This window comes from Thermobia domestica, chromosome 8, assembly GCF_964235325.1.
Source record: "Thermobia domestica chromosome 8, izTheDome1.hap1.1, whole genome shotgun sequence".
Lineage (NCBI taxonomy): Eukaryota > Metazoa > Arthropoda > Insecta > Zygentoma > Lepismatidae > Thermobia > Thermobia domestica.
Window position 1 is genome coordinate 266199682 of NC_137461.1, and position 17200 is coordinate 266216881.

Genomic DNA, 17200 nt, shown 5'->3' on the forward strand with positions numbered 1-17200 from the left:
TGCCTCCTCCATCTCCCTCTAGAATGCGAGGGAAGATCGTGATGTATGTGATGAGGCCTTGTCCATGCGAATGCGCACCAGATTTGCATCATTTTCGTACATTGTTGGAATCTCGTGCTCGTAGATCGGCCGCATGATCTGCTCCTGAAAATGCTGCGAATTTATTTTGCAGTTCTTCGCCACCCTACGAATCTTCAGTTTACCTCGGTAACAGTAGCCAGTAACGACCATGAACCCTTTTGGGAGGGATTCTTTACAGACACGGACCAACCTCCTGAAGTTCTTGGCGCCTTTCTCTCGGTACATGATGCTCTCGTTTTGCCGCAGTCGGAATGGTAAATTCATGCTTCATCGAGCGTTACGACGTACATCCACGTTTGTTTTGCCAGATGCCATCCGTACAGCTTCCGGGCGTTACACTTTCGTTCCTTTTGGTGGGCATTCGTGAGCAGATGGCCGCGAGCTTTCATGACTTTTTTCCAGCTTGAGTAGATGGTGTAACGTCCGGCTCACAGTCCCCAAAGATACATCAAGACGATTACCATACACCTTTGTTTTGGCGGATTTTCTTGCATTGCCATTTTGCGAAGCTTCCTCTGCATGGTGGAGGTGGCTTTGGTGCATTCCTGCTTCCTAGGCAACTTCGTTGGTGATCCAAAGGGTAGAGCTTCGTTGCCCTTGTACTTTTTAATAATATTTTTTATTCCACTAAACGTGATGTTGCAACCATTCTTCTTGCACTGTTTTCTAATGACAGAAACACTAAAGTGGGCGTCATAAAGAGCCGCAACATAGCCTTCCCAAAACCGGCTTAGTTTGGGCGGCATTTTGGTCATAGAGCGGAAACCCACATACTTGGAAACAAACTTAACACAACACTCACAACAGTGGTCCTGTTTTGTGCGTTATTGTCGTCCGCGCGGGAAAACAACTCCGTTTCCAGGAAGCCACTGCACAACACTGTAGAACAACACGAGCCAGGTCGGGTGAGCCATTCTGTCCGGGAGGGGGAAGGAACGAAATCGACCAAACGTAGGCTGAACAACCTCTATAGTATACGGATCCATAGTATAAGTAGTAGTAAAGCCCCCGAAAGGATTGGTTTGGTTTTGTTCTCGACATGAAATGGGCAAATTAAAGAATTGTCCAAACTTTTGTGTACATTTTACAATCTATGGATCTGTATAGTAAAACAAGTGTACTCTTTTGTACTACCTCTCCGCAAAATAGGCCGTCTACAACACCAAAAACAACCAACAAATACAACCACTTTCTTAAATTTTACTATTCCCCTTACATGACTTTCACTTATTGAACCACCGCTAACCTGGACCAACCGCTGGCAAATCCTGATCCCGAGTCTGGTATTCTTTGTATGTCCAACAAGTGTGTATGCTCTCTATGAGAAGAGATCCTACAATTTGGTGTAGTCCTAATACGGAATATTTTAAAAGGGTCTTTGAAATGTTTAATTGGACGGTTAGACGCACATTCATTTCCGCCTCATGCCTTTCTTGTAGCACACACTAATGTCGCAGAAGTAGTACATAAGTTTCCTGTACTTGAATTACCTTTGCAACCCCAAAATATGATTATTAGCCCATGAAAGCTTTTAGGATTGTATCTTACACATCTGTATAGCCCATGCACCATTTTGATATTGTTGGCTCATTAATCCAACATATCTGGCCTTCTTCTAAATTTTGGCATGGGTAAAAGAGTATGCCTGAAGGGATGCATGGATAATTTGTCAAATTTTGGAATTAGTGGGGGTAATTTGTATTCAAGAGACGCTGAGGATGATTCGGATTTTCTTTTGGTTCCAGAAGCATGTTGTAACAATACTAACTGAATTTATCTCCGTCAGACTAATTTATATTTCCAAAATTGAAATTCACCTGAAGTACGGACACTTTTTATTCCACTTCAGAATTGAAAATTAGAAATAACATTTCAAATACCTGGAGACTAAGTCACACTTGAGCCAGGCTCAAATGTTCTCATATCTACAATGATGGTGTTTATGTTCTTCACCGATATTATAACAAGACACAATAAACGGGCAGAAAATAAATAAGACACAAACGTTTCATCATTTATTGATGTTAATATTTGAAGAGAAAGGTTGCATTTTTCTATGTTGTCCAATTAATGGTGTAGATTGAATTTAGTCAAATCATAATTTGGTCGATTTGTAGGATAAGTTCATTGCGTTTTTGTGTTTTACAAACTTGTAAAACATCTAGGTTATGGGGAACAAGGTTTATTATTAATGTAAGCTACGAATGACGACCCTGGGGCTTGAACCCAGTTAATTTGGTGAAGGTCCATACCAATTGTGTCGATTTCTGTATAATTTTTTGGGGGAGGGGAGATCTACTCAGGTTTGTGAGATACCGTCTAACAAGATATCAATGAGAATTTCAATAGCAAATACTGAGAAATAAACAAAATTCAAACGGGAGGTGAGCTAGTCCCCCATAATCGACGCCAATGGCTCAGATCATCATATACAAATTTTCTCTCACAATACAGACTGTTTTCTGCTGTTCTGTATCGCCTTCAAAAGAGCTAGTCTGTAAGATTGCGTCAATGATCTCGATATGTTTATGGCCAAACAATGTAGAGTATCTATCCATATATCGTCGCATGAAAACCAGAGGAATTTAACTCCAAAAATGCGGTTTTCGGTTTCTTCATGTTTGGACATAATTTTGAAAGCCTCACTTGGTGCAAATGGAACGGAATACAATCTATTCTCCTTGTCGATCATCTGTTGTAATGTAGCTCAATTACCATCTTATTAAAAACATATCTTTGTAAGAAAATAATACGTATTTTTTTTGTCCTCTCGCCTGTAAACCTACGAAAATGGTGTTACGTTCCTCTGCTTCTCACGCGAAGATATAAGAAAATGAAAGTAGATATGTTTGTAACTTCATAACACTCGAACCACCCGACCGATCTCGATCAAACTTTCCACACAGAAGAAGTTTGAGTCTGGAATGGTCTTCATCATTTCACTTTCGCTGTGCAACTTAGGAGAGGGGGGCGGCGGAAGATATATAAAAATGACCGAAAATGACCTGCTTCCGATGCCGTTTAAGTCTAAATTCAGCAATTTAGGAGAGGGGCAGATATATATATATAAAATGATCGAAAATGACCGATATTAGTGTTGAATCCGTAGTTTTCGGGGTAGTTGAAATGAACAGTGATACTTCCGATACAGTTTAAATCCAAATTCATCCCCCATTAATACTCGTAAGCTGGGATGGTGACATGTAAAAATAATTGAAAACGACCGATATTATTGTCGAATTCATAGCTTTTAAGGGCCCAAAGTTGATTGGTGACAGTTTTGGTGCCTTCTTTGTCCAAAATGAAACGTAGTTTCCCCTACGAAGAACGAGTATTCTATTTGAAAAGATCTAATTGGAAAATTAAACCATTCTTTTCTGTGCGATTAAGATTTTATTTCAACGTTGCTTTGCCGGGAAATTGAACAGCACAAAGTTACAGAGCAGTGGAATCACGTATAGCAGATATATTTTTTTTGTCTCGTACACTAAAACTGCCTTAATAAGGTTGACAGGAGTAACTAGCATTAGCAAATTTTACTTTACAAGTGTTTCTGGTAATATAACTAAATACCAGAAACACTTGTAAAGTAAAATTTGCTTATGCTAGTGACTCCTGTCAAACCTTAGGAAGACAGTTTCAGTGTACGAGAAAAAATATGTCTGCTACACGTGAATCCACTGCTCTGTAACTTTGCGCTGTTCAATTTCCCGGCAAAGCAACGTTGAAATAAAATCTTTATCGCACAGAAAGAAATTAGACTTTCGGGTGTGATTTAGTTTCCAATTACATCTAGTTGTAATATAACTAAATTCTATACATGTATAACTATAACTATAACTAAATTCTAAATATATTTCTATACATGTTGTAATATAACTAAATTCAACATGTATAGAAAGAAATCTTCCATTCTAACTCTTCTTTTTAATTATTAACTTTTCCTTCAGCCCTATCGCTCATAAATATGAACGACTTGAAGTGGCTTCCAGGTGTGACACTAGGAAAGGGTATCTTGCTTCCAACAGGATTCCAAGGACTCAACGAGCTATTTGAAATCGATTTCAATGCTGTAAGTACTAAAAGTCGATTTCGATTTATCTTTACGTTTATTATCTCTGGTTTTATAATTTGAAGGAACATAACTGACCTTCAGGGACGTACGCAGGGTGTAGGTCCTGGGACTCTGCACTCCGCCCCGAAATTCGGATTTTTCTGTAAATTTAGTCTAATTTTATGCGTGATTATATAAATTTTAATATAGTTTATTCTTACATTGAATTTGGACCACCCTTCCCGGAAAGGTTTGGACATTCTTTCCCGAAATTTTGCCTACGTTCTTGATCTATTCCAGTTTGGACACGCTTTGCTAGTTTCGATCTGTTTGCTAGTTACTACCAAATAATGTTAATTAATTGTTAGACTTTAACTATTTATACAATATAATATTTCATATCATCCATTTAGGCCTGCTGTCCCCAAGCGGGGACCATTTTAATTTTGTGCTGATTTCTTGAATGTGACTTGCAGGACACTAGAACAATTTTAATGAATCTTTAAGATGAACGCATGAACGGGATAATACATATCCGAAGTACCTTGGTATGGAATTAATATGGTTATGCATAATATTATGTATTTCAAATAAGCAAATAAAATAAACGTAAGAGGAATTGGAAATTGGAATTGTTTCAAAGGCTTTCTTTTTTCGAGAAAATGCATAAAAGTATCACATTCAATCACATGGAGGATTTACAATAGGCATAAAATCGTAATGCTGTTTACAGCAATTTGATATATCAAATCGTTCCAAAGATGCTGAAAAATGAGCGGAAATTGATACTGCAAAAAATGGTATACTTGTGAAAACCTTTTTTAAAAATATTGTTGTCTTCCGTTGATTTTATAGCATTACATCAACAGGGGCGTCATTTCAGCCTTCACTTGAGGGGGGCAAGAGCGCCACCGACAAAAGACTTTTACGTTTTGTATTAGTATAGAATATTAGTAGACAATTGATTATAGTATATATATTGCTGAAACTCTTGGGGGTAAATTGCCCCCTCCTGCCTCCCTAAATGACGCGCCTGTACATCAATAGTTTTTGTTTGCAATTGTAACTACAAATTGTCGGAATTTCATAATTTTAAGCACTGATTTTGAAAGTTTTACAATATTGTGATATCTCCGGAATGGTTTGAGATATCAAATTGCCTCGCCGTACCACATTTTGATTTTTACGCTTATTCAAACCTATTTATGTGATTCAATGTGATACACTGAGAAAAATTCGTTATTCGCACAGTGGAATATTGTACAAATATACGAAATCCTTATGTTCACTAAGGAAATTAGTACAGAGCCTACGTTATCCATATGCAACATACTTTTCCCCTCTTAGATATTACATCATGACGTTGCAGATATCTTCCGTATATTACATACATATACGTATGTTACATATGTCAACTATATGTTACATACGTTTATCTGTATGTGAGATCGGAACCGCCTATATACCTACAGTTCTTTCGTTCGTATGGAAAGTACGTTTATTCGGAACACTTATACGGAAGTATGTATAAAATATACTTTTTCAGTTATACGTTAAGTCCAAAAACTAGTATTTACACATGTAGCCTATATACGCTACATATATATATACGCCACATATGTTTTTTTTCCCTCAGTGTACTTGAATAAGCAGTTGTTCGAAATAAAACCTTCTGAAAGAAAAGTAAAATTTTCAACCCCTTGTAACTTCGTTTCTATTCATTTGTAATTCGTAATGTAATGGTCGTAGTATTCAATAATAAGGTACTTACTTTAAATATGTACTACCACATCCGTCTCACTTGCAATTCTACTGTTATAGATATCTCTCTAAAATTTAGATCTTTGTGACATTGTAGCGTCCTTACTTTATAGTACTGAATAATATGTGTCGTACTTTATGTTTTATGTTTAGTATGTCGATTTTTGAAACGTGTCCTTACTTGACGCAGTGAAATCTAAAAAATAAATTATAATTTGTTGGGTTGGCAGAAGTGTTTAAACTGGTGGTATTACAGTGATATTCTCAGAATTGTCTTGGGGGTGAATTGCCCCCAGAGCTGCAAAATTTCCCCCTTTAGTGGTACCTGTGATTTTATTCAACGTGAGTTAGTAGTGTCATCGCACCATGCAGTGTGTTCTAAGTGTTGAGAGTCATCCAGGGAAAATCTGAAATCATCGTCGAGTACAAAGTATGCCAAATAATGTATGTTTGCTGATATTTACATTAGTGACGATTCTAGTTGTAATTTCCTAGGGGGAGAAGCGGAGGAACAGTTTTTTTTGTATACTAAATATATTAGTTTTGTATTATGTGACTTACACTGAGAAAAAAAGATATATATATGGCGTACGTAAAAACGTGGGTTACATGCGTAAAGCCTGTACTTTTTGGAGTTAACGTACGATCCTATCTAACATCCTGTAGCAAAAGTATACCTGAAAACGTATATTTTATACGTACTTTCCGTACAAGTGTTCTATCTATACGTACTTTCCGTATAAGTGTTCTATCTATACGTACTTTCCGTATAAGTGTTCTATCTATACGTACTTTCCGTACAAGTGTTCTATCTATACGTACTTTCCGTATAAGTGTTCTATCTATACGTACTTTCCGTACAAGTGTTCTATCTATACGTACTTTCCGTACAAGTGTTCTATCTATACGTACTTTCCGTACAAGTGTTCTATCTATACGTACTTTCCGTATAAGTGTTCTATCTATACGTACTTTCCGTACAAGTGTTCTATCTATACGTACTTTCCGTATAAGTGTTCTATCTATACGTACTTTCCGTACAAGTGTTCTATCTATACGTACTTTCCGTATAAGTGTTCTATCTATACGTACTTTCCGTATAAGTGTTCTATCTATACGTACTTTCCGTATAAGTGTTCTATCTATACGTACTTTCCGTATAAGTGTTCTATCTATACGTACTTTCCGTACAAGTGTTCTATCTATACGTACTTTCCGTATAAGTGTTCTATCTATACGTACTTTCCGTACAAGTGTTCTATCTATACGTACTTTCCGTATAAGTGTTCTATCTATACGTACTTTCCGTACAAGTGTTCTATCTATACGTACTTTCCGTATAAGTGTTGTATCTATACGTACTTTCCGTACAAGTGTTCTATCTATACGTACTTTCTGTATAAGTGTTCTATCTATACGTACTTTCCGTATAAGTGTTCTATCTATACGTACTTTCCGTACAAGTGTTCTATCTATACGTACTTTCCGTACAAGTGTTCTATCTATACGTACTTTCCGTATAAGTGTTCTATCTATACGTACTTTCCGTATAAGTGTTCTATCTATACGTACTTTCCGTACAAGTGTTCTATCTATACGTACTTTCCGTACAAGTGTTCTATCTATACGTACTTTCCGTACAAGTGTTCTATCTATACGTACTTTCCGTATAAGTGTTCTATCTATACGTACTTTCCGTACAAGTGTTCTATCTATACGTACTTTCCGTATAAGTGTTCTATCTATACGTACTTTCCGTACAAGTGTTCTATCTATACGTACTTTCCGTATAAGTGTTCTATCTATACGTACTTTCCGTACAAGTGTTCTATCTATACGTACTTTCTGTATAAGTGTTCTATCTATACGTACTTTCCGTATAAGTGTTCTATCTATACGTACTTTCCGTATAAGTGTTCTATCTATACGTACTTTCCGTATAAGTGTTCTATCTATACGTACTTTCCGTATAAGTGTTCTATCTATACGTACTTTCCGTACAAGTGTTCTATCTATACGTACTTTCCGTATAAGTGTTCTATCTATACGTACTTTCCGTATAAGTGTTCTATCTATACGTACTTTCCGTATAAGTGTTCTATCTATACGTACTTTCCGTACAAGTGTTCTATCTATACGTACTATCCGTATAAGTGTTCTATCTATACGTACTTTCCGCATAAGTGTTCTATCTATACGTACTTTCCGTATAAGTGTTCTATCTATACGTACTTTCCGTACAAGTGTTCTATCTATACGTACTTTCCGTATAAGTGTTCTATCTATACGTACTTTCCGTATAAGTGTTCTATCTATACGTACTTTCCGTACAAGTGTTCTATCTATACGTACTTTCCGTATAAGTGTTCTATCTATACGTACTTTCCATATGAAAGAAACAACTGTATATAGGAGGTCAGGATGTCAAATAGAGATGGACGTATTTAGCATATAGCTGACATACGTATGTCTAACAGTCCTCCGTATAATACATATGTATAGGTATGTAATATACGGAGGATCGTTAGATGTCAGAAATCCTGCAGCGTCAAAATGTAACATCTAAGAAGGAGATTTACGGAAATGTCACTCACCGATTTGAACGAAACTTTGTACACTTGTACAACATCGAAAAAATAATCGACACGTATTTTTTTGTTTCGCCAGTGGAAATCACCCTTTGAACGTTAGGGGTGGTCTCTAAGCATAGACAAAAAAAAATTAATTTAGAAGAAAACATATTGTGAGGGGGTAGTTAGGACAGCTAATTCAGATTCTGACGTCAAGATTGCAAAATTCAAAATGGCAGATCCAATATAGTGATTACAATTACAAAATGTCTTGTGGTTTGAAATTCTCTGCAGTTAGCCAAGAACAGTTATAGTTGGCAGAGATTACTGCGAGGAGGTTGCAGACCAATTTGAAACCCCTTTCTCTACTCATTTTAATGTGAGTCCATGCACATCTCACTATAGCACTTATAGAGACACAAACAGTAGAAAGTATGGCACTGTCAATAAATTCTTTGACTCACACCTACACCATACAGCCTTTAATTTCTGAAAATGGTGTTCTGTTATCACCGTTGTTAATTATTTTGTAGGGAAAGAATGGAACATTTGGCCGTATAGTCCAAAACAACCTCTTTTAATCAGAAAATGTCTTTGTGAAAGAATCAAATTTGGAAAAATTAACATCAGGTCTTGTGAGATCATGATTTCAAGAGGCTTTTCTCCCAGCGTCTAACGCAAAGTTCATTTTGTTATTAGATTTGTGGAGTGGTCATAATTAATAAACTTTTCAACCTATTTTATGAACAAAAGATCGAAAACAACTACACTTCAAAATAGAAACCATTCGGCACTAACAACTGGTAGGATTCAGCCTCTTGATGTGTTCGCCTTTAGGCCGTGGAAGAACTTCTTGAGACATTTTACTGATATTGTTCTCTACAACTATAACATATATTTACATCTCCGTAATAATATAATTTAGATCCAAATCACTGATTCATAATCAGGCTTCTTCCCCCAGAATTGCAAATTTTATTAGAAATTCATGATACAAAAACAGTAATTTGGAAGAAGATTGTGCCGCATTTTACGATTTGTCACAGTTATTGCTGTAAAAAGGTGAGCTTAGTGTGAACAATGTTTATGCATCACACACTTTTTTTCTTTTTTTTTACGAAATATAATTACTGTGAAGCGTTTTCTCAATAAATTCATAATTGTAACAATTGAGGATATGTGAAGTTCTGACATAGTGAGGGGACTCACTATAGACCCTTCATAAGCACACCGAATATGGGAAGGTGTATATACTCACTTTAATCAAACATTCCGTTAAAATAAAGGGGTTTCAAATCAATAGCAAGGGATTTCAAATCGGTCTGCAACCTTCTCGTAGTAACCCCTGCCAACTATAATTGTTCTTGGCTAAATGCAGAGAATTTCAAACCAGAAGACATTTTGTAATTGTAATGTCTATATTGGCAACCGCCATTTTGAATTTTGTAATTTTGACGTGAGATTCTTAATAAGCTGTCCTAAAACCCCTATGGCTTTCTTCTATATTAAATGATTGTTTTCTGTCTATGCTTGGAGACCACTCCTAACGTTCAAAGGGTGGTTTCTACCCTTAAACCCGCGCCATTGCCAAAATAAAAAAAAAGTGTCAATTATTTTTCTATGTGCTACAAGTATACAAAGTTTCATTCAAAATTTGTGAATGACACTTCCGTAAGTTTCCTTGTAAGTGGGGAAAAGGCATTGCGTACGTAGCATATGGATAACGTATGCTCCGTACAGATTTCCGTAGTAAAGAAATGGATCCCATATGTTTGTACAATACACCGCTTTTCGGATAACGGATTTTTCTATGTATATTACATAGTTGACCTTGCTTGTCCCCCACTCTAGTGTCGTCACTGATTTGCATCCTGCAAAGGTTAACATTTAAGCATTTTCCTTATATTACTGTAAAATTTACACGAGTATTTTAAGGTAAACAGTATATTCCTATTTGTAATCATATACTCAGGTGCATCACTTGAACTCATGAAAATATCCAAGAATGACACTATTAATTGTAATAATCAGTAAGTAATGTAGTTATATTTTCAAGAAGCTACAATCACGTCAAACTAAGAAAAGTTACTAAGACTTGTGAAATGTAATAGGAACTACATTTAAATAAAAATGTATTTTAGCAAAACAGATATTAAATACTGAATGATTTTAAGTTCCAGTGCTTCTTTCTTCTAGCCAAATATTGGATTCTACAGTTGCGCAACACCTGCTGGACAATCTGGACAGTGTAAACATTTGCCACACTGTGTTATGAAAACTTTCAGCGATAATATTTCCGACTACCTCAAGTACTTTTGCAGAATTGAAAAGTAAGTGCATTATGATTATAAACATACTTTTAATACGAATATATAAAGGTAACCAAGAAAGTTCTGTCGCTTTTTATGGAGGTCTGTGTTCAATTGGCCCTCACATCGTGAGCTGAATGCGTATGCAGATAGGGCGGTCAGTTGTTGGTGTGGTATATCCAACACATTACTTACTTGTAGCAATACAGTTACACCGTGAACTTGAGTAAGGACAGAGTGAACTTCGGGACCTCCACAGAGTATTATAAGGGCGTGTATGCCATACGAGTTCAAATTGAGGTTAAACGCCGCTGCAGCGGGGGCGGATGATATGCCTGGTGAGGGTGTCGTGACTACGTGGACAGTGCAGCGGTGGTTTAACAAGTTTAAGGACGGTTAAACACTCGAAGACGCACCACATGAAGAAAGACCAACACATGTACAAAATGAAGATTTTCATGCAGCAACTGAGGCGAACAGTTGCCAGACATGTGAAGAACTGCGACTACAATTCAGTGTAAGTGGAGAAACAGTTCGTCAGCACCTCCATCAACTTGGAAAGCACTACAAGTTGGGTCGATGGGTCTCACATGATTGGTCTCACATGATTTCACTCCGGGCCAGAAGACAACGCGACACTTGTATTTCTTTGCTGTCTCCGCTAAAGAAGGAGCCATTTCTGGTCAGGGTGTTCACATGTGATGAGAAGTGGGTCCTGTACGAAGCTCCACGGTGCCGTCATTATTGGTTAGCATCTCACGAACCGGTTCCAAAACAGCCGAAACCAGCATTGCTCCAGAAGGTCTTCCTGTGTGTTGGGTGGACTGTTAGCAGCGTCGTGTATCGGGAACTGCTACTGGCTGGTCAGATCATCAATGTAACTGTGTACTTTCAACGGTTCAGCATTGTTCAAGAAAAATCCAAAACTCTGGAGCCAGCACTTCTCGCAAAGGGATCCTCCTGTCACAGGCCAATGCTAAGCTCACGTGGCTTGGAGATCCGGGACACCATTCCACGCCTTGGATGGGAAACACTATTGCATCTGCCATACTTCCCGGACATTACACCGTCCGATTATCATCTGTTCCATTCCTTGGACAATCACCTTAGAGGACGCCAGTTTAGTAGAAATGCAAAATACACTTGATACCTCCTTCGCTCAGGGCCCACCTAGTTCTACCGCGATGGAATCCATGGCCTTCCAGAACGTTGGCAGAAGGTCATCGATGCTGATATTTTTGATCTTCCAGGTACGTCTGATTTGACATATGGATGTTCGAAGATGGTGGATGAAAAAGCGACAGAACTTTCTTAGTTACTTCTATACAGAATGTTTCGAAACAACACCGACAATGTTTGGTAGGTGATTCCTGATACCAAGATAAGACAAAAACTATAGACCAACCTCTGTGCACAAAGTATTTCTTTCTACTGTGTTTGTCTGTAGCTTCAATTCATAAGCCTTTATCATTAAATGCCCAACATATTTGGCAATCACGCAGAAAACAACACCGAAGATTCTACACTTGTGTTAATTTAACACACAGGTTGTGTGTCATTTCAACTACCGGCATTTCACACACAACTCCAAATGGAGAGTGAGTTGTTCTAACCACTTGTTTGTGATTATGTACCACTCCCAACCTCAACGGAACATTCAGCTGTGTTTATATGCCAAGTCGGACTTTATAAAAGCTTTAGTACGGTTATCAGTCTTTCCTCAGAGACAAGTAAAAGACTCAATAAAAGCCATTCAAGCCTCTGATTGTATATTGAATGACTTCTTTGACAAATTAAACATAAATGAGGCTTATTAACTACATCCATCCTTTCCATCCATGTTATGTGATTATGTAACACACCCATCGTAACAGAACGATATACTTTGTGTTTATATGCCACACATGTGTCGGAAGAGTTTTGTTACAGCTATTAGTTCTTCCTAGGAGAATAGATGATAGATGATAGGAGAATTATAGAGAGAAATGCAGAGATCTTATTAAACGCTTGTAGGGACATGGGTTTAGAAGTAAATGCAGAGAAAACTAAATACATGGAAGTGCGTCGGAACCGCAATACAGCAAATTATAGATGCGTTAAAATATTAAATAATACTTTTGATAAAGTGGATAGTTTCAAATATCTAGGATCAATATTAACAGAGGAAAATCATATTCACGAAGAAATTAAATGTCGATTAAACGCAGGGAATTCGTGTTACTATTTGGTTCAAAATCTCTTGTCGTCGCGAATTCTGTCCAGGAATTTCAAGCTTAAAATATACAAAACGATAATCATGCCTGTTGTTCTGTATGGCTGCGAAACATGGTCACTTACTCTGAGGGAAGAACATAGACTGAAAGTATTTGAGAACAAGATCCTTAGACGAATATTCGGACCCAAGAGGAACGGAAATGGGGAATGGCGGAAGCTTCATAACGAGGAACTACATAATTTATATGGTTTAACCAACATTGTTAGGGTCGTGAAGTCTAGGAGGCTTAGGTGGGCGGGTCATGTAGCTAGAATGGAAGAAAGTAGAAACACTTTCAAAGTCTTGACTGGAAGACCAATCGGAAAACGACCATTAGGAAGACCTAGGCGCAGATGGGAGGACAATATTAAGATGGATCTCGCAGAGATTGGAATCCAAAGTAGAAACTGGATGCAGTTAGCTAAGAATAGAAGTCAGTGGAGAGCTTTTGTGAACGCGGCATTGAACCTCCGGGTTCCATAGGCCATAGAGTTAGTTAGTTAGTTATTAGTACTTCCTTAGAGACAAAAGAAAATGGCAACACTAAAATCCACCCAAGCATCAGATTGGGTATTGAATGACAATTTAAACGTAAAAGTAGCTTGTAAACTACACTAATTCTTTGTTTATATGGCTTATCTATCTCTAAAGGCAGGGCTGGATTTAGGAGGGGTGAAATGGTGCACGTGCACCCCCCTTCGTTGTAAATATACACTATCTAAAAAGAGAAGCTAGCAGTGAAAATAGCAACACATTCTGAAACTTTCTGCCATCGTGTTTCCGTTTGGGGCTTAAAAGAAAGCAGAGCTTTGCAATGTCAAGAACTTTGCAGAGCAATTGTTGAAGTCAATTTTCTAAAAGTTGAACAGAAATTATTCACCAAGCAAAACAATATAACATTTGTCAAGTATGGAAGAGAACAGAAGTCAGGACAAGAGAAGAACACTTTTTCCTGCATTCCACTTGCGATCCTCTTTAAAATACTTTCCTCAGTTCTGTTGTCAGGGGTAAAGAATATTGTTACATGTCACTTTGAAGAGTTTCGGTATGGTTGTTATTTTGATACTTATTCGTGCACCCCATCAGACAATCCTGGATCCGGCCCTGTCTAAAGGGTTAAATAATTGTTAACATTTACATGTTTCATTCAACCTATTATAAAACAGAGAATCAGGCTACACTACATGGCAATTGAGTTGACATTTGGTATAAACCAACTAAGTTGAGAAGCGCTGTTGCTAAACCGCCTTAAGGGCGAAATATTTTAAACATTAAATATTAAAATTGAGAAATGTTTGATATAAAGTAACCGTCTTACTTAGACCATACAACATGTCAGTCGAGTCAGATTTCCATCACGGTGCTAGCAACGTCGATGGAAGCGGATTGGTGGACATGAACTCACGGCGGCATACAACAATGTAAAAATTATATGTTTAGTGTCAATTGAAACAATTTTGCAATTTTGGCCACTAATTATATAATTTTTCTTTACAGTTACGCTGGTGTTTGCTGTCCGAATAACATAACATTTCCATTTCTTACTTAAAGGACGAAATGGATTCAACAACAACTTATAAAAAAAACAACAATAGAGTATTCTAGAATACTGGAATTCGAAGATCAACAAGAAGAAAATATTACATAGAAACTTCTACTCCAAATTGTATTGTGGTTATTTAAAACAAAAATATGTGTAATATTTACCATGTAATTATTTATAAATAAATAGCCTCTAGGCGTATTGGATGTCTCAAAAATTAGAATATGAAAGTAGTAATTTGTAATGTCACAAGAAAGGAAATATAAGGACTTACAGTAAGTGGCAAGTCGGACTCATATCATTTGAAATTTTCTGAGGCGAGTTGTTATTTCATGTAGAACTCGAAAATATAATAATAATCTTTTGGGTTCGTTTCCAATAGGTGCTATAGAAGCGTACGTGAAAACTAAAACTAAGAAAACCTGAGAAGTTTTGGGTTCTTGTGTATTGGGTATAAAATACGTGGGGCAAGCTATATAAAGTTTATTTTGAGATGCCACGAAACTAGGAGAATGAGAGCTGGCAACACTGCCTTTCTAAAAACCACAATCCTTACAGGAGTAAAGACCTGACGTCAGTTGAGTCGCTGCTGTCACAGAGTGCACGTGGTACAGACGAGTTCTTAGCGAGACATGGGAGTTGTCTAGAGAACATGTGCGCGCGATGATCTACTACGATTTCAAAGTCGGTTAAAGTGAATAACAAAGTCTTGAACGGTTGCAATGTGCATTTGATGATGAAAGTCCATCACGGGCAACTGCGTTTTGGTAGTATAGTGAATTTAAAAGAGGACGGATATCGCGTCGTGATTAGGCACGTGCTGGATGGCCCTGTTCGTCAGTGACTGTTGACAACATTGAGCGAGTGCAACGTATGGTCGAAGAAGATCCAAGATGCACCTTTCAAGTGATTGAGGCAACCCTTGGTGTTGGATCCGCAACAGTCAATACAATTTTACATTAACATCTCCATATGAAAAACTTGTTAGTCGTTGGATGCCCTATACGCTGAACAATTTCCAAAAGGCAGAGCGAGTAAGAATCGCGCGGGAAACGTTAGAAATGTTAAATAATGTTGTTCATCGTATGTGGATTCACGAAGATGACCCAACCCCAACAATGACGAAAACGTAAAGGTCTGTCAAGAAAGTTATGTACAAAGTTTTCTTTCGGAGTACAGGCTTAGTGAAAGCAATTAAGCTTGAAGAGCAATGTGCACTTACAGCCACCTGGTACATTACAAAATGTTTATCTGCAGTGTTTGAGTCAGTCAGGATTCGCGGGTTAATGTTGCATCACGACAATGCATCGTCGCACGCGGCACGGCAAAAAGTTGACTTTTTACATGAAGATAAGGTAAAAATCATTCCACATTCTCCCTATTCACCTGATATGGCCACGTGTGATTTCTGATCGTTCATTAAACGTGTGGTTGACGTTTCACGACGGAGGAGATCGATGAGGCAATTCATCGCTTTTTTGAGAGCGTTCGCAAAGGTGATTGGTTTCAGGCCTTTCAGTTGTGGAAACTTCGGTTACGAAATACATTGATGTAGATAGGAATTATTTTGAACATAAACAAACCCATTTGCATCACACGCCTTGTCGTTTTCTTGTATCTCATGTTCGTTCTCTGTTTGCATCATCACAACGGTTTCTGTTGTGTTCTTACCGAGAAAAGAGAAACTTCACAGCCGCACGTTGTTTGTGAGAATCTGCCATTTCTTCGTGTCATTTCTTAGTGCATTACTGATACACACCGAGAACTGCCAGAGAAACTACACACGTCGTTGTAAGTCACGCCATTTGACACACTGACTGAAAAGAGGTCCTTCTACAACATTGTAGCGGAACAACCTCGTACCACAAGTACCCGATTCGCAGGAGTACGATTCCGGTTATTTTTGGATTCCTCCTCGTATAATAATATACTAACAAAAATTACAGAATTCGAAGTGTAAAGTCTTGCTTTCTCCCTCCAAGCAAAACCTAAAGTGACGTTCCTACGAGGGTCACGAGATATTACAAAGAACATAGTCTCAGTAAAACAGAAGTGAACGAATAAATTGCTCGGTTTAAAAGGGGAAAACGACCGTTAAAGCTGCACGTATCAAAGCAGATATCTAACTTGCCGAATTAGCAAGGTGCTTCCAACAATAGATTGAACGTTTGGGCAAATGCATTAGTCCTAATGTAGAATACTTTGAAGACGATTAAAGTTCTATTTAAAAGATAAAGTCCATGCTTTTGTCTCAGGAAATTCCGAACATTTTTTGAATCCCCCTTATTACTAACTAGCAAATGTTCTCCAATCGTTACTGTCGGCAATATTTAGGGTTCTGTCTTCTGTACTTTTCACACAGAATTCGTCTGAAGTCGAGCTCTCGTAAAAAAAAGTTGGAACATTTCGTATGGGCATCTTAAGAAGGCACCCGCAACTGTTCGTTTCTATTCTAGCTCAAACACCTAAAACACTGAAACATGGGTTGCAGAAGTGGAGTGGGTTAGTGGGTCAATATTTAAGAATGGGTCAGCAGGTCATGAGTCAACAGGATGTGAACCACAGCGACGATGATCCACTCTGACTCACCGACTTACTATGAGCTACCGACTCATTCGACTATTTCAT

At 37.7% G+C, this 17200-nt stretch overlaps 1 protein-coding gene across 1 annotated transcript in view; it reads left to right on the forward strand.

Moving 5' to 3' along the window:
• LOC145692566 (uncharacterized) overlaps nt 1–14663 on the forward strand; it is an 87596-nt gene extending 72933 nt beyond the window's left edge. The window contains exons 9-11 of the mRNA XM_081767875.1: nt 4032–4153; nt 10663–10796; nt 14527–14663. Coding sequence (XP_081624001.1) covers nt 4032–4153; nt 10663–10796; nt 14527–14578 — 308 coding nt within the window. The 3' untranslated portion in view covers nt 14579–14663. The remainder of the gene's footprint in view (nt 1–4031; nt 4154–10662; nt 10797–14526) is intronic.
• The last annotated feature ends 2537 nt before the right edge of the window (nt 14664–17200 follow it).